A 24,785-nucleotide genomic window follows, 5' to 3' on the forward strand; every position below is an offset into this window, starting at 1 on the left:
GGGTTCGTGCCCCGGTCCGGGAAGATCCCACATGCCGCGGAGCTGCTAGGCCCGTGAGCCATAGCCGCTGAGCCTGCACGTCCGGAGCCTGTGCTCCGCAACGGGAGAGGCCACAACAGTGAGAGGACCGCGTACCACAAAAAAAAAAAAAAAAAAAAAAGATAAATAACCCAATGAAAAATGGGCAAAGGCCTTGAATGGACATTTCTCCAAAGAAAGTGTACAAATGGCCAGTATGCACGTGAAAAGGTGCTCAGCATCGTTGGTCCTCAGGGAAATGCAAATCAAGACGCCATAAGATACCACCTCACACCCACTAGGATGGCCAAAAAGTGGGAAATAACAGGTGTTGATGAGAATGTGGGAAAATTGGAGCCCTCACACACTGCTGATGGGAGTGGAAAATGTACAGGCACTTTGGAAAACAATGCGGCAGTTCACCAATCATTTAAACCTAGAATTACAATGTGATCAAACAATTCTACTTCTAAGTATATACCAAGAGAATTGAAAACAGGTGGTCACACTCATGCCTGTACACAATGTTCATAGCAGCACTAGTCACAATCGCCAAAAGGTGGAAATAACCCAAATGTCCGTCAATAGATGAACGGATAAACAAAATGCAGTCCATCCATACAATGGAATATTACTCAGCCATAAAAAGGAATGGAGTGGGAATTCCCTGGCGGTCCAGTGGTTACGACTCAGCGTTTTCACTGCTAGGGTCCGGGTTCTATTCCTGGTCTGGGAACTAAGATCCCGCAAGCGGTGCAGTGCAGCAATTAAAAAAAAGGAATGAAGTTTTGATATGCGCTACAACATGGATTAACCTCAAACATCGAGAACATCAAGCTGAATTTCTTTTACAAAAGAACCACCTGTTACGTGATCCCATTTATATGAAATGTCCAGGACAGGCAGATCCGTAGAGACAGAGAGCAGATCAGTGGTTGCCTGGGGCTGGGGGAGGGGGAACGGGAGTGACGGCTCATGGTGCCGGGGTCTCTTTTGGGATGATGGAAATGTTCTGGAAATAGATAGTAATGATGGTTGCACAACATTGTAAATGTACTAAATGCCACTGAATTGTTCACTTTAAAAGGGTGAATAGTGTGGTATGCAAACACAGCCTTAAAAAAAAAAAAAAGGAGGAATGGGCAAAGGTGCACAGTTGGGGGAAGGGCAGGCTGTGATGCGTAAGAAGCTAGGCCAGGCCTGTTCTGTGTCATCTCCTGCAGCCACTGTCCCCAGAGGCTCCTGATACCCCAGCGCCATCCTGGTGCAAGGGAAGAGGCGGAGACAACATGTCTTTGTGACCAAACCACCCACAGGCTGCTGGAGAGACAGAAGAGGCAGGTATCTGGGGAGGTAAACTGAGGCAGCCTGTCCCCCTGATGGAAACATGCATCCTGACTCATGGTGGGATGAGTCTCTTTCTCAAGAGAGAAAGACTCAGAGGAAAGGAAGTTGAGAGTGGGGGCAAGTGCTCTGGAGAAGCCACCTTACCCATTTTACAGACTGGAACACTGAGGCCAGACAGGCTGAGTCATCTGTTCTGGGCTGAACTGCAGCAGGAAGAATCTTTGAACAACTCACAAATCAGGTCTCTAACTCTTCTGCTCCAGAACGTCCACCCCCACCCCCCACCAACTTAAGAATAAAACTCTTAGGTCCCCAAGCCCCTGGAGGCTGTGACCTCTATCCATCCCCCTCACCTACTCCCCACCAACCACATCTGCCACAGGGCCTTTGCTCTTGCTGTTCTGGCCTCTCTTCACCATTGGGCCCTAGCACCACCTCTTCCAGGAAGCCCTCCCTCACTCCTGTTCCTCACACTTTCACTTGTCACTCGCCCAGGTTTATTATAACTCTCTTTGTGATGATTAGATTAACATCTGCCTTCCCTACCCAATCAGGAACCCCTCATGCCTGGACCAATTCTGACCTGTTCGGGACAGGAATTGGTATACAGTAGGTGCTCAACACTGATTTCCTGAATCAATGAGGGAATGAAGCTGTGAAAGGGGGTCTACTCCAGTTGATTCCTGGAGCTGCTGGGAGGAGCTGAGGGATCAACACTCAGAGGAGCACCAGAATAATGAGTACACAGCAAGCGCTCAATAAACACTGGACCAGCGTTCTGCTAAGTAAGGTTGTCCAACCCACTGAGGTAGGGCCCTCAAGCCAGTGCCCTGAACCCCTTCCTCTATAAAATTAGAGATGGACAAGTAGAGGCCCAGAAAATGACCCTCCTGTGGGTAATTTTCTAGCAGCAGCAGCAGAACTCAATGTGGCTTTAACAAAAAGAGAACCAGAGTGGTGGGCTTCAGGCATGGCTGGATCCGGGAACTAGGACTCCACCTCTTTCTGTTCCTGTCCTCCCTGCAAGCTTCTCTTCCAGGCAGGCTCAGTCTTCCCCCAGTGGAAGCAGGGTGTTCATTTTTCCCATTCATTTCAGCAAGAATTTCTGGTGGTGCTCAATAAACACCAAACTCCTACCCCTTGGACCCAGGGGGTGAGTTTGCCAACACCAAGAGCACATAACTGGGTCGTGTGCTACCTGTGGGCCCAAGAATGGGATGGCCAGCATGGGGGCATTTAGCTCCCTGGAGGTTCTGCTGTGTATGTGTGTTGGGGGGTGGGGGAGATGCTGGACTTGAGGTGGGTAGCTCTGGGCCCCTGGGGGTCAGGTCAGTCTGGTCTTTCCCAGCATCCCCTCCCTCCTGTCCACTTGGTTCTGCCACTGTCCGGGCCTCTTCCTCAGGCTGGAGTCCAGCCCTAAGGAATGAGGAGGGCTAATCCTCAAGGGAAGGCATATCTAGCAGAGGGCACTTGAGCAAAAGCTGCGAGGTGGCAAATCCAAGGGAGGGAACATTCGCAGAACAGTAAGCAGCGCTGTAGCTGGAGCACTCGGACCAAGTCTTCTGTTTCCCCATCTAGATGCATAGATGGGGAAACAGAAGACCCCCAAAGAGGAGGGGTCTGGACCTCTCGATTCCCGGCCCTACTGGCTGCCAGACCTCCCTCACCTAGAGGTCCCATCTCCTTTTGCCACAAAATTCAGTGGTACTGGGTTTTAATCTCCACCCAGCCCTCGTTTAAAACCGGAAAAGTCTGTTTTGGAAACTCCCTGGGAGGTGGGAGGGGGGCTGGGCGGACTGGGCCTGGGAGACACGTGCCGCTGCTGCCACCTCGTGGCCATGCGGGGAATCAGCGCCAACTCGTTTAAGAATGAGGGGAGGACTTCCCTGGTGGCGCAGTGGTTAAGAATCCGCCTGCCAGTGAGGGGCACGAAGGTTTGAGCCCGGGTCCGGGATCCCACATGCTGCTGAGAAACTAAGCCCGTGTGCCACAACTACTGAGCCTGCGCTCTAGAGCCCGCGAGCCACAACTACTGAGCCCACGTGCCACAACGACTGAAGCTCGCGTGCCACAAAGACTGAAGCCCACATGCCTAGAGCCCATGCTCCGCAACAAAGAGAAGCTACCGTAATGAGAAGCCCGCGCATCACAACGAAGAGTAGCCCCGGCTCGCCCCAACTAGAGAAAGCCGGTGCGCGGCAATGAAGACCCAACGCAGCCAAAAATAAATAAATAGATACATTTATTTTTTAAAAAATAGAATGAGGGGAGGTCGGGTGGCAAGGGTACAGGAAGCGGGCAGGTTCAAGGTGTGTCTGGGGGGCACGGGTCCTGCTGCGGGGCGTTGGGTGTTAGAACCAAGGAAGAACCCCAGGTCCCGGCCTGAGCCCTGGGCAGAGGGGCGGGGTTGGGGGACAACAAAGACTCTTGTTACTAGCGGTCTCAGCCCCACTGTCCCTTGGGCTGGTCCACCACCCCCACCCCCGCCTCCCAGTCCTAACTTTGCAGAGTTCCAAGTGATCATCTAGCTCCGTCTCCCCCAGATTGGGTTCTCCTGGGGGCACCCAGAGGGAGAGATTAATAAATGTGTGGAATGAATAAATTAATTCTCAGGCTCCTATTGGGGGATTTTGAGCAGGACATTCAGGCTTTAGTCAGGGGAAAGATACTCATTTATTAAGTCTCAGACACCGCCCCCCCCCCAGCAGCTCTGTGAGGTCAACATTATTATCATCCCCATTTAATTAATTAATTTTTGGAGTTTAGGTGAATTTTTTCTAAATTGGGTAAAAAACTAAACAACAAAACAAGTTAACTGTTACATTCAATTTAATTACTGAATCAGTAAGTTTATATTAAAGTCCTTTTTTTTTTTTTGCGGTACGCGGGCTTCTCACTGTTGTGGCCTCTCCTGTTGCGGAGCACAGGCTCCGGACGCGCAGGCTCAGCGGCCATGGCTCACGGGCCCAGCCGCTCCGCGGCATGTGGGATCTTCCCAGACCGGGGCACGAGCCCGTGTCCCCTGCATCGGCAGGCGGACTCTCAACCACTGCGCCACCAGGGAAGCCCTAAAGTCCTTTATTTTAAGATTTAATTTCATTTATTTTGGGCTGCATTGGGTCTTCATTGATGCGTGCGGGCTTCAGGAGCTGTGGCACGTGGGCTCAGTAGTTGTGGCACACGGGCTTAGTTGCTCCGGGGCATGTGGGATCTTCCCGCACTAGGGATCGAACCTGTGTCTCCTGCATTGGCAGGAGGATTCTTATCCACTGCGCCACCAGGGAAGTCCCCGTCCTATCTTTTTAAACCACTCGGTGATTTTTAATATTTAATACAATCAAACCTAATGAAAACTCTTTTTATATAAATCTTTAAAATTACTGGGAAACTAAAATTTAAATCCCATTCATAACTGCACTGCACAAATACTTGATATGCAATAATCTACATCTTCCCAAAGATGTTGTGGCTTGTAGTAGGGTATTTTCTTCCTCTCCACCATAAGTTTACTGAACTTTCTCCTTTGTTTTCAGTTTTTTATTTTCTTCTACAATTGCTTCATATTTCTCTTCCATTTCTGCCAATTCTAGGCGAAGCAGCTCTATTTCTAGATTTTCTGGGGTAGCAGCTCCTAAGCAATGTTTTAAAAAATCCAAAGCACTATTAGGTTTCTCTGGTTCTTCATATAAGACTACCAATACCTTGGTCAGCGTGTCCAGCACCCCCGACTTCTCCAAGTACCTCCGTAACTGATGGGCGGCTTTGTAATGAGCCGTAGTGAAAGCAGCAGCCGCGTTTCCATTTTATTTTTTATTTTATTTTACTTTTTCACCCCCATTTTATAGGGGAGGAGTCTGAGGCCAGGGAGGTGCCAATGCCCCCCCTCAGAATGCTTAGAGCTCCCATTCTTTTCCTCACACCTAGATCCTCCAAGCCTGGAGACCCTGCAATGCAGCCGGGAACTCTGTGCCCAGATTCCCCATCCAATGCTTCTGGGACAGGATGCCCAGCCCAGGACCCTGGGATCAGCCTGAGACCGTTTGGGCCCCCCTCCAGTCTATCCCACACACCCCCAACAGGCCAACAGCGCCTTGCTCCATGGATGCCAGGCCCTGGCCCTGGGTAGCAGCTCCCGTTTCATGGCGGTTTGTAGGGTTCCCACCACAGGACATGTGGCAACCAGTGCTGGACAGAGTGGGTGTTGGTGGGGGGCACTGACGCCAGAGCCTGGGCAGTGGGGATGGGGTCTGAGTCACTCCGCCTGGGTTAGACTCCTGCCTGTGTTGTGTGGCCACAGGCCAGCCACTTGCCCTCTCTGAGCCTCACTGAGGCTCACTGAAATAGGTTAATGAGACAGCCATGTACCTCAAGGCGGCTATGGGGATTCAGGGCATCACGTGCCTAGAAAGAACAGGCTGGGTATGCAATAAGTACTTAATAACCGACTGTCGTGATTGCGATCATTGGTCTTCCTATCTGTAAGGGGAGACAGATGTTTCTGTTTCTCCCTGGGAACGGAATTTGGGGGTCTGCCTTAGGTCTCCCAGGAGCAGCGGGAGTCCAGCTGCCTGGGCAGGGCTGTCCTCCAGACTGTCCTTCCAGCCAGGCCCCAGAGTCCCAGCCTCAGGGCATCCCTGCACCCATTTCCTGTCTTTCAAGGGCAGCTCCGTGTCCAGGGCTGGCTCAGGGGCACCCAGAGGCAGCTCCATCTTCTCCTTGAGAAGCCCAGCTGTGTCCACGTCAGTTCGCTCTCCTTTGTCCCAGGATATGTTCACCACCAGGGCCCCTTGCTGGGACACCTCCTCTGGGAAGTCTGCCGGGCTGTTCCACTGCCAAACCTGGAGACGGACGGTGGGGTCAAGGCTGTGGGCAGGGCCCTATTTCTCATCCACACAAGGATGGAGTGGACCAGGTCCCTTCTGGCTTAATTCTCTAAAACCCGAGACCAATTCAAGGGTCAGTTGGAAGGACCCCCCATTTCTCTTTGGAAAATTGTCCCTTCTCCTCTCTTAGTTGATGTGGTTGGACAGGGCAGTAGCCCCACGCCAGCTCTTGCCATTGGCATGTGATCCTGGCCCAGCCAATCAGAACACTCCTACCCCCTGGTTCTAGTGATAGGCTAAGGGATGGGCATATGACCCAAGCTGGGCCAATCAGTGATGTCCGAGAATTCTGCTCCAGTTAATGGGAAAAATGGATACCCTGCTTCCACAGGGGGAAGGCTGAGCCTGCCTGAGATAGAAGCCTGAAGGGAGGATAGCACCACAAAGAGATGGAGTCCTAGTCCCTGGATCCAGCCATGCCTGAAGCCCACCACCTTGGATTTGTTTTTTCCATCAGGTTCCTTTGTGGAACTCACTTCAGTTCTGTTTCTGTTACTAGTAAATGGCCTACACGAGGTTCCCCTTTGGGTTTCTATTTGCCTGTCTATAAGATTGGACAGGCTTTTGGAGTTCTTGCACCAGTGGGTTGGGGGAAAGTAAAATGAGTTAATGCATAGCCATTACTCTTCAGAGCCCTGGTCCAGATATGGACCCAATAAACAAGACCTGGAATGAGAAAGGGGGCCCTTACCTGCTTCCGCCGGCTGCCAGAGAACTCGACGGCAGTGCTGGCACAGGGTGTGGGCAGGGGCGGGCACAGGTGCCTTACAGCCCTGGGGAGGGAGGAGAACTGGTCAGTGCTTCTGCTCGTTCTTACTTTTTAATAGTTCTGACTTATTTTTTTTCATCTCCATTAGGTTATAATAAGGGGAGTGAGGATGTGGCCAAGGGGTCAGGGGTACGGGAGACTGACAGACCCGGATTGAAATCCCAGCACTGTCGCCACTGCTGGATGCCTGGGCCTGGGCCTCAGTTTCCTCATCTCGAAAGTGGACATAAAAACCTACTTGGGGGAGAGCAGTTATTACTATTCTTACTATCACTATTACAGATCATCTTGGGGGAAGGGGTGCAAGTTACCTGTTCAAGCCGAGGTACCCAAAGATTCCCAGGAGAAGGATGCTCACGAAGCTCCCAAAAGATGCGAGGAAGATGGACAAATCGGACGACTCAGAGACCTGGACTTCTGGGAGCAGAAGAGCTTGGGCTGGGGGACAGCCACCTCCTGCTTCTCATTGAGGAGGGAGTGGGAGGGGCGTGCCCTCCATCAACTCACTGCTGACCCTGGTATACCGTGAATCCCTCTGTGCCTCAGTTTCCTCCTCTGTGAGGTGGGACCCCGCCTGCCCTGTGACTACAGGATAAAGCCCTGGCACACAATAAGTGCTCAGGACACTGTGGCTCCGAGAGCCTGCAGGTAGGGCCCGTGTGGTTGCTCCCCTGGACCCAGACCAGCCCACTGCACACCCAGTCTGGCTCACTGGTTCTCTTGGGACCAGACTTCACAACAAGGACAACAGGCAGGGACCGTGGCAGGAACAGGGATCATTTGGTCTCCAAATCTCTCATTGCCACACACCCCAAGACAATGGAGCCCACCTCCTTATGTTTGTGATGAGATACTCATTCATTCGTATTCATTCATTCACTCAATAAATAGCCCCCCTGCTCCCTTCCTTTCCCCAGGAGCTCCAAGGCTGGGGGAGGCAGAGCCCACACAGACACCCACACACACTCCCAAGGCGTCAGGCCAAGTAGGAGGGGCAGTGTGGGGGGGGTGCCCAGAAGGAAGCCTGGAAGGCTTCCTGGAGGAGAGAGCTTTTGAGCTGAGTTTTGAAGGATGAATAGGAGTTTGACAAGGAGACCAAACATTCCAGACAGAGAAGCCTGCAAGGAAAAGCCAGCGTAAGAGAAGGTTCATGAGGAGAAGCTGCAGCAGAGGTGAAGGAGTTGGGAGCAGGTCAGCCTGCGACTTTCTCCTGAGAGGGATGCATGGGGAGCCATGGAAGGTTGGAGGGTCAGGGTGGGACTGCTTGCTGACATGTGGGATGGGGCAGTGCATGCTGGGTAAGTACCCGGGCCCGCCCCCTCACTCACCGACGGTGAAGCGCAGGGCCTGGCTCCAGGCACCCCGCCACTTGGCTGTGTCTGCTCGAACCTGCACCTTGTAGGCGGTGGCAGCCCGCAGGCCCTGGAGGGTGATCTGGGTCTCTGTGGCATTCACTGACAGCTCTGTGGGCGGGAGGCAGCGTGTGTCCCTAAACCCCCTTTACTCTGGGCTCCACCCTGGGGGTGGGAGTAGGGGCTCACAGACATTTTGCTGAATAATCTTCCCTAAATGCACCCATTCACATCAAACTTATTTGGAAAATATTCTTCATCAAAATATTCAGTGAATGATGCTGTTTTTTTCTCAAATTCTGACCAATTTGCCCTTCACTCGCTCCTAGGCCACTCCTTTCCAGCCACATCTGCCTTCTCCTCAGAGCTCCCTAAAAGGCACCAGGTTCAATCCCAAACCTCAGGGCCTTTGCACTGGCTGTTTCCCTGGCCTGGTTCACCCTTTCGCCAGATAACTACATGCCTTCCTCCCTCACCTCTTTCTCATCTTTAGGGACAAGGTCAGGGTTAACTTTGTCTAAGTTGTTCCCCGAGTGTCCCCAGCACCTCAGCACAAAGTTGGATCTCAACAAGTGTCTGTGGAATTGGATGATTTTTAAAAAATAAAGCACCCCATAAAATTCTTTAAAATGAGAATACAGTTGTTGGCTGTCGTACAGAAGAAAAATTCCTAGAACCCTAAATCCATATTCGTTGTAAATATTCAAGAGGAATATTCTTCCAAAGAAATTTCAGGGAAGTTGGTACATTTGGCCAAATGGGCATTTGGTGCATAAATCTTCAGCAATTTGACTTTTGGCAAACTGGTGTTCAGCAAATGGGCTGCTTCCAGCTGCGCCACTGCGAACAAGTCCCCGACTCCCATTTGGCCTCATTTACCCCCTCTAAACAACGGAGGGTGACCAAGCTGATGGCAGAATGTCTATGTCTGATGTCAGAGCAGCCCCCGTTCCCCCCTCCCCCCCCCTCCCGCCCCTGTGCTGGGCTCGAGGAGGGAAGGCAGGATATAAACTCATGGTCTTGGCGGCCTGGCCTGTTGCTGCAGGAGATGGACGGGCGAGGCTGTATTCTCGCCAAGGCTATGGTACCCAGCGGGGAGGAAGAGGCTCCCAATGTGGGAAATGACAGGACGTTTCAGCCCTGGTGAGACCTGCCCTGTACATCCTCATTTCTTTCCCTCCTATGGGGCAGGAAGGGGCACCTAACTGAGCTCAAATCCAAGCTTGTTTAACCTTTGGGCAGGTGAATCCCTTCCCAGGCCTCAGTTTCCCCATCTGTAGAATGGAGAAAGTCATCCCTGCTCCATGGGAGTTGCCGTCTAAAGGGCCAGTCAAGACCCTTGAGTCCAACTCTGTTGTTCCATGGGTGTGAAAACCAAGGCCCAGAGAGGGACAGTGAGGTGTCCAGGGTCACACAGCAAGGCAGAACTCAAGGCCAGAGCCCTTCCTCCCCCAGCCAGGCCTGTGCTGCCTCACGTACCGGATACTTGGTTGCTGGCCTCATCCTGGCAGCGCACAATGTACTCCTTCAGGACGCCGGGGCAGGTGCTCAGCAGAGATGGTGTCCAGTCCACAGACACTGAATCCTGGCTGAGTTTCTTTACAGACACATGTTGTGGGCTCCCGGCCTCCGAGGCTGCAACCAACATCCTTTACCACAGTCAGCTCCAAGGGTGCTGGTTGAGTACTTCCTGCCTGCCCAGCCTGCTACTGTCCAGAGACCCAGGGAACCTTGGCCACAGAGTCAGCTGTGTCTGCCAGTTCCACCACTCTTGGTGTCATCACTTCCCCTCTCTGAGCCTCAGTTTTCTTACTATATAATGGTGCAATGCCTCTTGGAGTATCTTAAGAGTTGACTGAGCTGACTTCTATGTGTCTGGCTTCTGGCCAGGGCCTGATGGGCAGTAGGTGCCTCTAAATGGTATTCCCCCTTCCTGATACCCAAGGACACTGCCGAGTCCCCTGGGGAGACCACCCTGCAGGTTTGGGCTACTCACCATTGCCTCCAAAGTGGAAGGTGGACAAGACGGTGGACCACGAGGTGGGCTTCTCCGGGTATGCAGAGGCAAAGATAGTGACGCGGTAACACTCCTGCCGCATTGCCCCAGATGCTTGGCTCAAGCTGTGCGTTGCTGGAAGGATGAGCAAGGGTCAGACCAGTAAATAGATTGTGTCCCCACCTCCGCACCTGTGCCATCTGCCAGGAACTCTTAGAGCACTCCTACCCATGCTTTAAAGCCCTTGCACCAATGTCCCCTCCTCCAGGATTCCGTCCTCATGCCCGTTGCCACCCCATCCCCGCCCCTTCCCAACCTGTCCCCACCCCCTCCAACACAGCTCCTACTCTATGGCGCCGGGGTGTCTGCATCCAGCTCTGTCTCCCCTGGCTGGGAGCTCCCCAGGCTGGGGCTGAGGCTTCCTGGGGCCCCGGCCAAGACCACGTCAGAGAGTGAGAGGCTGCTTGGGCCATTTGGCACCCTCCCTTTCCCTCCAGAGGCCTCATTAATTTGCCACCTGCATCTTGCTAGCTGCTACCTTTCCTGGCACGGGTGAATGTTTAACAAACACCCTGGGACGTGAAACTCATTACCTGCTGGGGTGCAACTTTCCCAGGGCTGAGCCCTGACACCCCAGGATCCCAGCAGGAAGCACCAGACCTGCATGAGTGGAAGGGTCTGTCTTGGCCTGTCCCCACCTCTGTGTGACCTTGCGCAAGTGGCAAGACCTCTCTGGGCCTCAGACACCCCACAAGGATGATGCCTGTAGGTTTGAGCTGACCAGGAGCTCTAATGGAGGATGCAGGGCAACCGATATTACGGTACCCATTCCATCAGGGTCCCGGTCCTGGGGTGCCGTCAGGGTGCAGGTGGCAAGGCTCTCGTCCTGGCCCTGGGGCTGCCACTCAATGCAGTATGTCATGCCCTGGGCCCGGGCTGGCCAATGCATGGTGGTCCTGTTGGCTCTGGTACTGATATTCAGAACCCCTGGTTCTGGAAGAAGACAAGAGAGGCACATCAGAATAGCTGCCTCATGCTCCCCCCAACCCAAGGCTCCTATAGCCCCATCCCACCCTCTTGACAAGCTCTAACCCCCCAGGGCCAGGAGTGTCTGTATCTGGTTCTGTCTCCCTACGCTGGGGGCTGCCAGGATGGGGGCTGAGCACAGAGGGGACAGCAGGGGCTGTTTGAATGAATCGAGTCCTCCCCCAGCTTAACTGTGGGTTCCCTGCCAGGATGCCCACAGTCAGTGCTCCCTAGGCTGCCACTACTACCCTGTCAGGCTAGTGGGCATCTCCTGGTCCAGCAGATGCCTGGCCACCCACCACCCACTTTGCCCAGCGGTGGGTGGCTGTGGTGGAGGAGGAGCCTCCCGGCTGGACCAGAGCTCAGAGCCCCGAGGACAGACCCACTCAGCCCCCTGGGCTCCTCTCTCCACTCCCTACAGCAAGGTCACCTGCACCAACCTGAGAGGTGGGTACTGCTTCCAATTCTAGGGACAATAGCTATCATTTATTGAGTTCCGACTGTATGCGCCAGGCCAGTGCCGAGCATTTTACAGGCGCCACTTTCCCACAAAGTGGGACGATGATTATCCCAATGATATAAAACCTGAGGCTCGAAGCCGGAGAGCCACCAGCCCAAGGTCACATAGCGAGGCCATGGCCCAAAGCAGACCAGGAGCTGACAGACTTGCTGCTGTGTCACCCTGGCAAGTGGCTTCATCTGTCTGAGCCACGGTCATCTCATCTCTGAAATGGGCATCATCCTAACAGCCCAGCTGGGTGCTCAGCAGGATCAGGACTAAGGTGAAGCGAGCAGGGCATGAAATTAAGGAGGCGCCAAAGAACTCAATCACCGAGATCAACACTCTGCTAATGCAATATTTTTCAAAAAATCAAAATGAACCTAAAAATATGTACTGAGTACTATTCACAGTTGCCAAAACAATGGAAACAGCTCAAATGTCCGTCAGTGGAAAAACAGATAAACAAAATGGGCCCATTCACGCAGTGGAATATTACTCAGCCATGAAAAGGAATGAAGCACTGATGCCTGCTACAATGTGGATGAATCTTGAAGACATCAGGCTGTGAAAGAAGCCAGACACAAAAGGTCACATAGTATATGATTGATTCTATAAAATGTCCAGAGCAGGCAAATCCACAGAGACAGAAAGCAGATTGGTGACTGTCAGGGGCTGGGGGAGGGGGAGGGGGAGTGACTGCTAAGGGGGAGGGGGTCTCCTTTTGGGCATGATGAAAAGGTTCTGGAACTAGACAGAGGTGATGATTGCACAACATTGTGAATGTAATTAGGGCATCAAATTGTACTTGTTAAAATGGTTCATGTTGATATGTGAACTTTACCTCAATAAAATACATACGTTTACATACATACATAGAAACCTTAATTTTTAAATTTTAGATTGTTTTTTGAGGTAACACTGGTTTATAATATTATAATAATAAAAATGTTTCATGTGCACAATATTATATTTTGACTTCTGAATACCCTACTGTGTGCTCAACATGAAACATTTAGTTTCCATCTGTCACCATACAGTTGATCCCCTTTACCCCTCCCCTCCCCTTGCCTCTTCCCCTCTGGTAACCACTAATCTGTTCTCTATATCTAGGTATTAGTTTTGGTTTCTCCGTCTATTTAGTCAGTCAGTTGTTTGTTTGTTTGGTTGGTTGGTTGGCTGGTTGGTTGGTTTTTCTATTCCACATCTGAGTGAAATCATAGGGTATTTGTCTTTCTCCAGCTGAATTGTTTCACTAAGCATAATATCCTCAAGGTCCACGCATGTTGTCACAAATGGCAACATTTCATTCTTTTTTATGGCTGAGTAGTATTCCATTGTATACATGCACCACATCTTTTTTGTCCATTCATCCATTGATGGGCACTTAGGTTGTTTCCATATCTTGGCTATTGTGAATAATGCTGTAAAGAACATAGGGGTGCATATATCTTTTCCAATTATGTTTTCTTTTTCTTTGGATAAATACCCAGAAGTGGAATTGCTGGATCATATGGTAGTTCTAGTCTTAATTTTCTGAGGAATCTCCATACTGTTTTCCATAGTGGCTGCACCAATTTACATTCCTGCCAACAGTGTATGAAGGTTCCCTTTTATCCACATCATCGCCATTGATTTTTTCATTGTGTATAAATATATGTATATATTTAATATATGTATACATGTATATAAAAGGAGCAAAATGTCTAGATTTTAAATAAAGACAGGATCAACCCTGTATTTGCATGACCCTGCCTTGCTTGCCACATCCTGATCTTGGCCCTGGTCCCAATAAAACTTTATTTACAAAAACAAGTGTTTGGCCTGGGCCACAGTTTGCCAGTGAGAAATTTTTTAACTATTACACTATAGCGCTATGCATTTTTTAATGCTATGCATTTTGAATACTTACTTTACACGCTCCTAAATTAGACACCACATTACATTTTTGTGCCTCGCTCGCTTCACTCTAGTCTAGCTGAGGCTCGAGTACGTACTCAGCTCCAAGAGGCCCCCCCCCCACCACTGCCCAGCCAAAGGCACCTGAGTGGGTATAGGCAGGAATGTGCCATGTCTGGTTGGGACCGAGGCCAAAGCGATTCCGGGAAAAGACAACCAGGTCATAGGCGGCACCCGAGAGGCTGAGATTTTTCCGCAGGCGCAGAGTCCTCGTGGCCTTGGCCTTACATGGGCAGGACAGCATATGCAGGTGGACATGGTAGGTCACCTCCATGCCTGAGTCGGGCCCGAGGCAGCCTTCTGGAAGCTCCAGCTGGGGCAGCTGTTGTGAGTGTGAGAGATGGTTTGTGGGGACCTGAACATGCACGTCGTCCCCGTGGGTTGACTTCAGGATGCTGCCCACGAGCACAGGCTCATCCACGGGCCACAGCTGATGACATGTATGAAAATTTTTTAAAAAATAGTAAACCTCAGTGCTGGCAAGGCTGCTGGGAAACTGACACATCCACTGCTCATTGGTTCAGAGGGAGGGGGGAATAATTTGGCAAAACCCACTGAAAGCCAGAGAAAAAAAATGTTTCTGTCTTTGGACCCAGTTACTTCGAGCCTGGACATTTTTCCTAAGTAAAGAAATTCAAATTAGAGGAAACCTAGGACGAGAAGGAGCTTCACTACAGCTTTATCGTGCCAGCCCATTGGGGACCTGGCGGAATCAATTATGGTGAAGCCAGGGGTTGAAATGTATGGTGAGTTTGCCCTGACTCAGGCAGGGGATTTCCCCTCTGCGCCTCAGTTTCCTCCTCTGGAAAATGGGTTCATTCGACTGTACTTAATGAGCTGTTAGGGGGACTTCAAAAAAATCATCTCCCATCCAGACCAGCACAGTCAACCCCTTCCTGGCCTTCCAGCTTTCACGTGAGCCCCCCAAACTCTGCTCCCCCAATGGCTGCCAGAGGGAGCCTGTGAACACCTGAGTCCAGCCATATCCTTCCTCTGCTCACACACCCTCCATGGTTCCCCATTACCTTCAGAGTTCAACCCACAGTCCTTCCGGTCCCTACCACCTCCACGGCTCATCTCCCTCCTTTTAAACACTTCCACTCCAGCCTCTTGTCTCCTTCTCTCTGTCCTCAGGCCACCCCACAGACCTGCGATGGTCCCATTACCTGCTCATGGAAGGTCACCTTCCTCCTCCCATTCGGGCGGAGCTGCTCCACCGAGAACCTCACCTTGGCCTGTGGGGGGTTTTCTGCAATGAGACAGCAAGACAGTGACACTGGGGGTGGCGTCCTTGCTCACAATGTCCTGCAGACCCTGGATTGGGACCCAGGACCTTTTCCTTCCCTCCAATGAGATTCCATGGGTCGTTAAGTAGTTTTCAAAATCTGCAAACATGGAGATCCACTCCATGATAGTGTGAATATACTTAATGCAACTGGCTAAAAATGGTTAAAATGGCAAATTTTATATTATGTCTTTTTTTACTACAATTAAAAAAAAATCTGAAAACAGCCGTCAGAGTTGTTTCCCAGCAGATACGCACTTGGGTGGGCAGGAGGAAGCTCCAGCTCAAAGGGTAGGGGGACAAATGTTGACAGTCACTCCCCCCATCTCTCCCTCCCACCCCCACCTCAGGCCACGTCTCCACTCTGGAGCTGCCCTGGCTCCAGCTTCCTGTGTCATTTGGAAAAATCTGCCTTCACGACACAGCCACTTGCACCCATCAACTCCTTGTTCGGCTTTCAAAGAACAAAACCCACCAAACTAATTGGAAGGAGAGAAAGACTGATAAATGTTTTCTTTTTATTATGGATTTGCCACATTTTACAAAGTGAAACTTGCCCACTGCCCTGCCACCTTGCACTAATTTTCCCTAATTTCTTCGGCAGCCTTATTTCTAACATCCATCACCTTAACGCTAACGCTCACCGCCTTATTTCTAATACTACTACCATCTTTCTAATGCCCGTCTCCCTTCCTGTGGTCCAGGGTGCTCTCACCAGGGGGGATGCACACAGGGCTGCTCCAGCTGCTCCAGGGACCTCCGGAGACCCCCGGCCTCAGCCGTCGCCGCAGCTGGAATTCCTGGGCCGTGTCCATCTCCAAGGGGCAGAGGCATGACTCTGGGAAGAAGCAGATCGAACATCAAGCAAAGGGGCTGTCCCAAAGCCAGGAGCACCCAGGGCTTGGCACTGGTCACTTAGCCATCATGCACATATTAAGCTCCAACTGTGCACATGCACTTATTGAGTGCCAGCTGTGTACAAGCACTGATTGAGAGCTAATCATGTGCCAGACCCTGAGGACACAGCCAGAATAGGCCAGGTCCTGCGCTCTTGGGGCCTCAAGGATCACCCACTTCTTCTACTGTGTGGAGTTCAAGTCTCAGCAAGGCCACCTACTAGGGATGTGAACTTGGCCAAAGGCTTCACAAGCCCAAGCCTTTGTTTTCTCACCTGTGAAATGGGAATAATCCAATACTGAACTACAGGGAGGCGCAAACAAGCCTACAGAGGATTTAGCACTGGGTCTAGCACACAGTGGGTGCCTAATTAATGCTAACTTGCTACCGCTGTCATGGTCACTATTATTCTCACCGAAGCCAGCATCATCCTGATGTCCACAGTCGCCCTAAAACAAGACCATATTTATACATTGTTTTACATTTGGATGTTGAACATTCTAGCTTTTTTGAAATTTTCAACAATTACTCTGCTAAACGTAACATGGAACCCTGGATTGGATCTGAGAACAGAAAGAGGACATTCTTGGAAAAGTGGGTGATAATCCAAATAAACTCTGGAGTTTAGTTCATAGCGAGAGACCAGTGACAGACAGACTTGGGAACGAAAGCCATTAACCTGTGGGGACGCTGGGTGAAGGCTCTATGTACTTCTTTGTAACTTTTCTGAAAATCTAAGATTATTCCAAAATAAAAAAGTTTGTTTTTTTTTTAAAAAGCATTATTTGGGGGAGTTTCCTGGCAGTCCAGTGGTTAGGCACGTTCACTTCCGGGGCCCGAGTTCAATCCCTGGTCAGAGAACTAAGATCCCACAAGCCGTGTGTCGAGGCCAAAAATTAAAAAATAAAATAAAATAATTATTTTAGGAGGCAAAATTATATTTTTATAATTTCCTAAAAAAATATTTTAAGAGACAAAACCTATCTGTTTGTGGTGTCGTGGATGAGGAGAGGCAAGTTTAGGACCCAGCTAGCCCCACACTCCCCGGCTGATGCTGAGAGGTCCCTGGACATCCTGAGCCTCAGTTTCCTCATCTGCAAAGGGGAGCTGAGAGGGTCCACTGCAGAGTGTGTTAGGGGGCTGGAGATAAAAAGCAAAGAGATGCCCCTCCCCAACAGGAGTCCCATGTCACCTGCCTCTGACTGATCCGAACCCATTCACTTGATGGGAAAACTGAGGCTCAGGGAGGGGCACAACATTTGGAGGGAAGATGGGGCCCAAACTGAGGCAACTCCCTGGACTCAAGATGTTCCCAGGCTGAGGGAGGGGGAGACACCACAATTCAGAAGCTGTGTGGGTGTTCTCTGTCTCTCCCAAACCAGGGACTCCTTGGGGACTTGGTCAGGGCTGAGGTTTCTTGCAAGCCTAGGCTTGCCCTGCTTGCAGGGGACAGAGGGGAGAATAGAGTGGCTGAAGCATGAATGAAGGTCCAAAGAAGACATACAGATGGCCAACAGGTACATGAAGATGTGTTCAACATCACTCATCATCAGGGAAATGCAGATCAAAACCACAACGAGATACCACCTCACACCTGTCAGAATGGTTATCATCAAAAAGACAAGAGATAACAATGGTTGGCGAGGATGTGGAGAAAAAGGAACCCTGTGTACTGTTGGTGGGGATGTAAATTGCAGCAGCCACTACGGAAAACCGAGTGCAAGTTCCTCAAAATATTAAAAATAGAGCTACCATATCATCCAGCAATACCAATTCTGAGTATTTATCCAAAGAAAAGCAAAACACTAATTGGAAAAGATACACGCACCTTCATGTTCACTGCAGCATTATTTACAGCAGCCAAGATGTGAAAGCAATCTTAGTGTCCATCGATGGATGAATGGATAAAGAAAATGTGGTACATGTATCAATGGAATATTATTTAGCCATAAAAAAAGGAAATCCTGCCATTTGCAACATGGATAGTCCTTGACGGCATTATGTTGAGTGAAATAAGTCTGACAGAGAAAGACAAATACTGTATGATCTCACTTACAAGTGAATTTAAAACAAACAAAAAACCAAACTGATAGATACAGAGAACAGAGTAGTGGTTGCCTGAGGTGCGGGGTAGTGTGTGGGCGAAACGGGTGAAGGTGGTCAAAAGGTATAAAGTTATCAATATAAAATAAATAAGTCCTGGGGATGTAATGTACAGCATGGTGACTATAGTTAACAATACTGAACTGTATTGTCCGAAAGTTGCTAAGAGAGTAAATCTTAGAAGTTCTCATTACAAGAAGCAAAATCTGGAACATGCCTGTGTGGTGACGGAGGTTAAACAGACTTATTGTGGTGATGATTTCACAATGTATACAAATATCAAATCATGTTGTACACTTGAAACTAATATGATTTTGTATGTCAGTTACATCTGAATTTAAAAAAGGAGGGACTTCCCTGGCAGTCCAGTTAAGACTCTGTGCTCCCAATGCAGTGGGCAGGGGTTCAGTCCCTGGTCGGGGAACTAAGACCCCACATGCCACACAGCACGGCTTAAAAAAAAAAACAGAAAAAAAGAAAGGAGGGAGGGAGGGAGGAATGGTGGAAAGGTAGTTTCCTGGAAGAGGCAGCCCTTGAGCTGGACCCTGAAGGTGGGTTGGATTCACATGTGCTCAGATACAGAGGAGGGCATGCAGGTGGAAGGAACTGCATATACCAAGGCAAAGAGGCTGGGAATCCAGGGCATAGGCAAAGAATGATGGCCATTCAAAAAGGGGCCAGAGGAAGCATGAGGCAAGTGAGGGAAACTAGGGCCAGCTGAAGATAAGGATGACTTACTGAGGGTAGTGGGGAGCCATGGAGGGTGTGTGAGCAAGGGAGATCACAATCAGATCTTCATGTCAGAGAGACCCAGAGGCTAAACATGGGGCAAGAGTGGAGGCCCCGTGGGAAGGGTGATAGATACAGAGATTGCAAAACTGATGGGAGAGGTGTGAGGGTGCCCTGTGCCTGTGCAAACCCCTGATCTGGGGAATAAACTCACCCACTTCCACGGGCTGCCAGGTGTCCGGTGCCGGAACTGTACCTCAGCACCATCCTGGTGGGCTGGGGTCTCCCACTCCATGAGCAGCTGGCCCGCTGACCTGGACACCTTGATGTTTCCTGGGGGAGGGTCGTATTTAACTGGAAGCAGAGTTGGGGGTTGGGAAGGGGAAGCCGGCATGTGTGTGAGCTGTTGGTCCTGAAAACTCTGGAAAATCTTCCCATGATCCTCCTGGCCCATAGTAAACCACCAAGCTCCCCAAATTTGAATCAGGGACACCTCTACAGGTCCCATCTAAGCCTGGGGTTCTATCTAAGCCTGGGGTCAAAGAGTTAAGATTTATACACAGGATTCTATCAGTAAAGGTGTCTTTAAAATATTAATACTCATTGCTGGCAAGGCTGTGGTGAGACAGGCACTTTTGTAAATTGCTGATGAGAGGGTAATTAACTGATTCTATTTTTTTCTGAAGGACTATTAGGGAAATCTTACTAACATTTTAAGCCCACTTCAAGGAGCCTGGCCTGAGGAGAGACATCTATCATGCTTTCTGCATCTCGGTTATACCGTGCCTGATTGTAGCTCAGGGCCTTTGCACTTGCTGTATCCTCTGTTTTGCTGTATCCACACTTCCCCATCTTTATTCCTACTGGATCTTTTTCATCCTTGAGCTGGAGCCCTCCCTGACCTCCCAGCAGTATCTCATCATGTAACGATCATGCCTTGTCCATCACCCTACATGAATCTGGGCTCCATGAAGACAGGGACAGGGCTGAGATTAGGGTGAGGAGAGTGAGGCAGGTTGTACAAATACAGGGTCAGATCCTGTCATTATTTGAAGTTCTGGGGAATTCCCTGGCGGTCCAGTGGTTAGGGTTCTGCACTTCCACTGCAGGGGGTGTGGGTTCGATCCCTGGTTGGGGAAATAAGATCCTGCATGCTGTGCAGTGCGGCTGAAAAAAAAAATCTGATATTTGATTTGTCATGGCTTTTTTTTTTTGCATTAATATTGATTTTTTAAAAATGTTGCATCATGGGACTTCCCTGGTGGTCCATGGGTCAATACTTCGCACTCCCAATGCAGGGGACCTGGGTTCGATCCCTGGTCAGGGAACTAGATCCCACACGCATGCTGCAACTAAAAGATCCCGCATGCTTCAACAAAGAACCCTCACGTGGCAACAAAGATCCTGCATGCCACAACTAAGAGTGGCACAGCCAAAGAAATAAATATTAAAAAAGAAAAGTTGCATCATGCTATGGTTTATAATGACTACTGAGGTTTTTTGGCACCCCCATAACATTTTGTGGCCAAGGAGAGTGCCTCATTCATCTCACCCTTGTCCCAGCCCTGTGCTGTGACCTCCATTGGCCTTGCCCATGTCCCCTGTGACTGAGCATGGCACACAGTAGCAGTTCAACGAGTATAAACTAAGTCTATGTTATTGATTCGTGAAAACAGATTTTCAAGACCGAACACGGGGGACTTCCCTGGTGACGCAGTGGTTAAGAATCCGCCTGCCAATGCAGGGGACACGGGTCCAGTCCCTGGCCCGGGAAGATCCCACATGCCGCGGAGCAACTAAGCCCGTGCGCCACAACTACTGAGCCTGTGTTCTAGAGCCCGCGAGCCACAACTACTGAGCCCATGTGCTGCAACTCCTCAAGCCTGCGCACCTAGAGCCCGTGCTCCGCAAAAAGAGAAGCCACCACAATGAGCAGCCAGAGCATTGCAACGAAGAGTAGCCCCCACGCTCTGCAACTAGAGGAAGCCCGCGCACAGCAATGATGACCCAATGCAGCAAAAAAAAAAAAAAAATTATAAGACCCAACAGGGTCTTGGCCACATTACAGTATCAAGGAGAAACCGGAAGCTACCTACATGTTCATCAGTAGGGGATCCGTTAGGGGACCATGAAAGACTCTGCCAGGTTACATGACAGAGTTGGATGTAAAAACAGCTGGCAGTATCCAGCCCCTTGCCAGGGACCCAGAATTCCCTCAGGTCTAGGCTTGGGGACCAGAGGCTTCTCTGGGTGAGGAAGTGGTAGTGGAGAGGAAGAGAACAGGGTGCTGACCTGAGCTGTAGAGTTTCAGGGTAATGTTGGGGGACTTCTCTGTCCAGTTGGCAGCCCGGGATTCCACCCAGAGAGTGACAGCGTGGAGCACGGATATGCCATCCTGGTCGGAGAACTGCAGCTTGGTGGCTGAGCCTGCGGCAAAGTAGCAACAGCGCCCGGGCTTGAGGCTGCGGGAAGGAGGGTATCGGTACTGAGTCTCAGCGGCCACAGCAGATGATGTGCATCACATCCCAGAATCCTTTTCTTCCCCTTTCACCGCCGCTCCCCAGCCTGGTGTTTTCTTAGGGATCAACTTAGGACTAAGGGGTTTGGAGGATCCCAGAATCTCCTAACGTGGGCTGCCACAGAGAGAAGGAAGAAATGAATAGATGGATGAATAAGTCACAGGGTGAGGATGAAGGAAGGACCACAGGGATCCTAATTGCCGCCCAAACTGTATGCCCACCCATGCTGACCCCACAACACAGATCCCCAGCCCTCCCTTCTGACATGAGAAACTGAGGCCCAGGAAGAGGCAAAGACACTGCTGAGCTCATACATCTGAGAGTAGAGGCAGGGGGTCAGGAGCAAAGGCAGGATCCTCACCAGCATCTCAGGAAGTGGCTGACCCCAGCTGCGGGGCCCTCATATTCCCAGGAACATTCATAACCAGCGTTGCTGAGTATCCGGTAGCAGTTTAGGTCCCGGGGGCCCGAAGCTAAGCCTGGAGGTTTGAGAACAGATTAGAGTGTGGGGGGGTGGGGTCCCCAAACTGACACACCCCAGAGAGGAATCTTTGTGACATTTATGCAATCCGGTGTCACCTCAGCCTAAACACGCTGTGACTTCCAGCACCTTCCTGTGCCCTTCCTGCCTGTCTCCTGCCATCTCCCTTGCACCTCCTCCTCCAGCCACTTCAGCCTCTTCACTGGTCCTCAAACACACCAGGCTCACTCCTACCTCAGGACCTTTGCATGTGCTATGCCCTCTGCCTGCAATGTCCTTGGCCCAGATCTTGACATTCCAATTTCTCCTTCAGTGTCACCTCTTCAAGCACTAGGCTATTTGAAGTAGCCCCCTCCTTCTCCATCCCTCACCCTGCTCTGTTTTTTTCCTAGCACGTCATTGTACGCAGGATATGCATTTGTGTGCCTCTTGTCCACCTCCTGCACTAGGCTGTGACCCCAGGAGGACAGCTGGGCTCGCAGCTGATTCCTTCATGTCTAGAACTGTGTCTGCACGTAGTACGTGCTTGGTAAATATTTCTGGAACAAAAGAATAGATGAAACGCCTTGCCCAGCGGCAGATTTTGTGACTTTGTTACAAGCATGAATGTTCCAGCAATGCTTGCCTCGGAGCAACTTCAAAATGTTTAACAGCTGCTTAGCCCCACATGCTGACCAATCAGGACGGACACAGACACCAGTCCTGCGACCCTGTTACGGAGTAGATGAGGCTTACAGAGGTGACTGCTCCAGGACACCTGAGTTTGGTGAGGACAGGCCATCAGGCTGTCGGGTTGGGGCTACTGAGACCCCAGTCTTTGGCTGGGCAGGAGGGAGCTGAGGGAGTGGCTGCTTGGGATGGGTCAGTCAGAGCCCAGTACAACCCCTTCCTCCCACGATGGGGAACTGCCCCATACCTGAGTCTGCCTCCGGATACGGCGGATCCTGAAAACAGCACCCCATGGTGCCACAGGCTTCAGCTGCAAAGGCAATGAAGAGAAATGACAGTCTCAGCCTTTCACTTCAGGGGAGGGGGCTTGCCCAGTGACCATCCACGCACTTGCCCACTTTCCCATCCTTGCACCCACCCACCCATCCACCTTTCTATCCATCCATCCATCCATCCATCCATCCACTCATCTATTCAGCCATCCATCTTTCCACCCACCCACCCACCCATCCATCCACTCACCTACCCATCCATTCATCCATCCACCCATCCACTCATCTATCCATACATTCACCCATCCATCCATCCACCCACCCATCCAGCTCTCGGGCCGCTCCTCTAAAGCAATCCAGGGTCCCCTGTACCTCTCCTTTTTGCTGGTCTCCAGCCCTGCCTGACCTCTAAAAGCCCCGAAACCTTGCTGATCTCCAGTTTACAGAGAGGGAAACTGAGGCACAAAGAAGCTGCCCGAGGTCATGGAACAGCAGAGCTGGGATGAGAGTCCAAACCTAGTCATCTGCTGGGGGCTGGGTCCCTTCCCATTCGATTCCACAAGATGGAGAGAGAGTATGTATATTACACACACTGGGTACATAACACTATTTTTTATATATATATATATATTATATATATACTTGGTCTTTATCCCTTCCTTAGCTATTTCTCATTAAACTCTGGGATGTGGGAAAGATTCAGAGCTTCAGCCCACCCCACAGAAGACAAAATCAAGACCGGAGGGGAGATGCCCAAGTCTGACATCAGAATCCATGATCATCCAACTCACATTTGATAGAGGGAAAGACTGAGGCCCAGAGACACAGAAACAACCCTGGGAACCGGGTCCACAGCCCTCCACATATACACACACAGCCCCCCGCCCCGGCAAGAAGAGCCACAGGGGACTACTCCAGGGTAGGGGACTCACCGCCCTGCCGGGGTAGCAGGAGGAGAAAGAGGGGGACCAGCCTGGTCACCCCCTGCCCCATTAGGTCCTCGAAGAGGGTAGCAATCCCGGACGAGCTTCTGTGCTGCTGGAGAGACCCCAGCCACCCAGTCCTCAGCCAGGAACACATTAAAGCTTAGCAAGAAAAACTAAAAGGAAAAAAAAGTTAGGTGTCGTGGCCCCTCCCAGGGCAAGTCAAAGTGAAAAAGAAACCCAGGAAGTCAGCCTGGGCGTGGTGGCCTCATTCAGACCACAAACACACCCGAGCCCTGGACCCTGAGCCCCAGGTCCGGGGGGTCTTCTCTGCTGGCCCCAGACTGAAGCTGGACACTGGGTGAGAGCCCCATGGGTGGCCTGGGGCTCTGTGCCCTTGGCCAGGTCTCCAGCCCTCTCTGGTCCACTTCTGAGACTTAGGAGCTAAATGGGAGGCCAGGGTCTTCAGACGTCAGAGTTCACTCTCCCAGTAAATTGTTATGAAGTGCTTGCTGTAGGCTGGGCCTTCCGAAAATGTCCACCTCCCCATTTCCCGAATTCCAGCCTCAGGGCACCCTGGGTTCCAGGTCTGGAAGAGTCTCCTTGCTTCCTTTAGACTCAACTTTGTCTTTTCTCTGTGTCTTTTTCTCAGCCAGAGGTGGAGAGGTTGCGGGGGGAGGGGGGTGGTCTCAGTTTCTGACCCTCTCTCCGCACTGTCAACAAAGGCCAAAAATGTCCATGGAGAAGAGCTGATTCATGCTACCAAGTGGATGAACCCCCAAAACAACAGACTGAGTGAAAAAAGTCAGACACAGCAGCCCATATGTTGTATGATTCTATGCATATAAAATGTCCGGAACAGGCAAATCCACAGAGACAGAAGGTAGATTAGTGGTTGCCAGGGACTAGGGGAGGGGAATGGGGAGCGACTACTCATGGGGATGGGGCTGCATTTTGGGGTGCTGAAAATGTTTTGGAGCTAGACAGAGGTAATTGTTGTACCATATCATGAATATTCTAAATGTCACTGAACTGTATATATTAAAATGGTTAATTTT

The 24,785-nt window shown here is 50.8% G+C and overlaps 2 protein-coding genes across 3 annotated transcripts; both read right to left on the bottom strand.

The window, feature by feature from the left end:
• Positions 1 to 4,399: 4,399 nt before the first annotated feature.
• Positions 4,400 to 5,168, bottom strand: LOC132518461 (c-Myc-binding protein-like; the record flags this gene model as incomplete). Its single annotated transcript, XM_060146407.1, has 1 exon — positions 4,400 to 5,168. A coding segment is annotated over one exon (297 nt), but the record flags the coding sequence as incomplete, so codon positions are not given.
• Positions 5,169 to 5,204: 36 nt separating this feature from the next.
• On the bottom strand, positions 5,205 to 23,797 carry IL12RB1 (interleukin 12 receptor subunit beta 1). Of its 2 annotated transcripts, none has more exons than XM_060146639.1 (16): positions 23,737 to 23,797; positions 22,780 to 22,842; positions 21,744 to 21,861; positions 21,156 to 21,325; positions 19,078 to 19,217; positions 16,447 to 16,480; positions 15,850 to 15,972; positions 15,016 to 15,098; positions 13,934 to 14,171; positions 11,191 to 11,358; positions 10,366 to 10,500; positions 9,849 to 10,004; positions 8,346 to 8,480; positions 7,329 to 7,434; positions 6,940 to 7,021; positions 5,205 to 6,203 (listed from the first exon to the last, which is right to left on the bottom strand). In XM_060146639.1, the coding sequence occupies exons 1-16, from the start codon at positions 23,795 to 23,797 to the stop codon at positions 5,838 to 5,840; spliced, it is 2,178 nt and encodes a 725-aa protein (XP_060002622.1). In that variant the 3' UTR covers positions 5,205 to 5,837. The 2 variants fall into 2 exon arrangements, with proteins under 2 accessions (XP_060002622.1, XP_060002623.1); XM_060146640.1 differs by having other exon boundaries at positions 7,329 to 7,476.
• Positions 23,798 to 24,785: the final 988 nt, after the last annotated feature.

This window comes from Lagenorhynchus albirostris, chromosome 3, assembly GCF_949774975.1.
Source record: "Lagenorhynchus albirostris chromosome 3, mLagAlb1.1, whole genome shotgun sequence".
NCBI classification, from domain to species: domain Eukaryota; kingdom Metazoa; phylum Chordata; class Mammalia; order Artiodactyla; family Delphinidae; genus Lagenorhynchus; species Lagenorhynchus albirostris.

Bases quoted from the DNA above. Each gene is read 5' to 3' on its own strand.
- IL12RB1 (XM_060146640.1), bottom strand. From the start codon at position 23,797: ATGGGGCAGGGGGTGACCAGGCTGGTCCCCCTCTTTCTCCTCCTGCTA. The intron at 22,843-23,736 runs GTGAGTCCCCTA...TTGCCTTTGCAG, and splicing joins CCTGCTACCCCGGCAGGGCG to CTGAAGCCTGTGGCACCATG. The intron at 21,326-21,743 runs GTGAGGATCCTG...TCCTTCCCGCAG, and splicing joins AGCCACTTCCTGAGATGCTG to CCTCAAGCCCGGGCGCTGTT.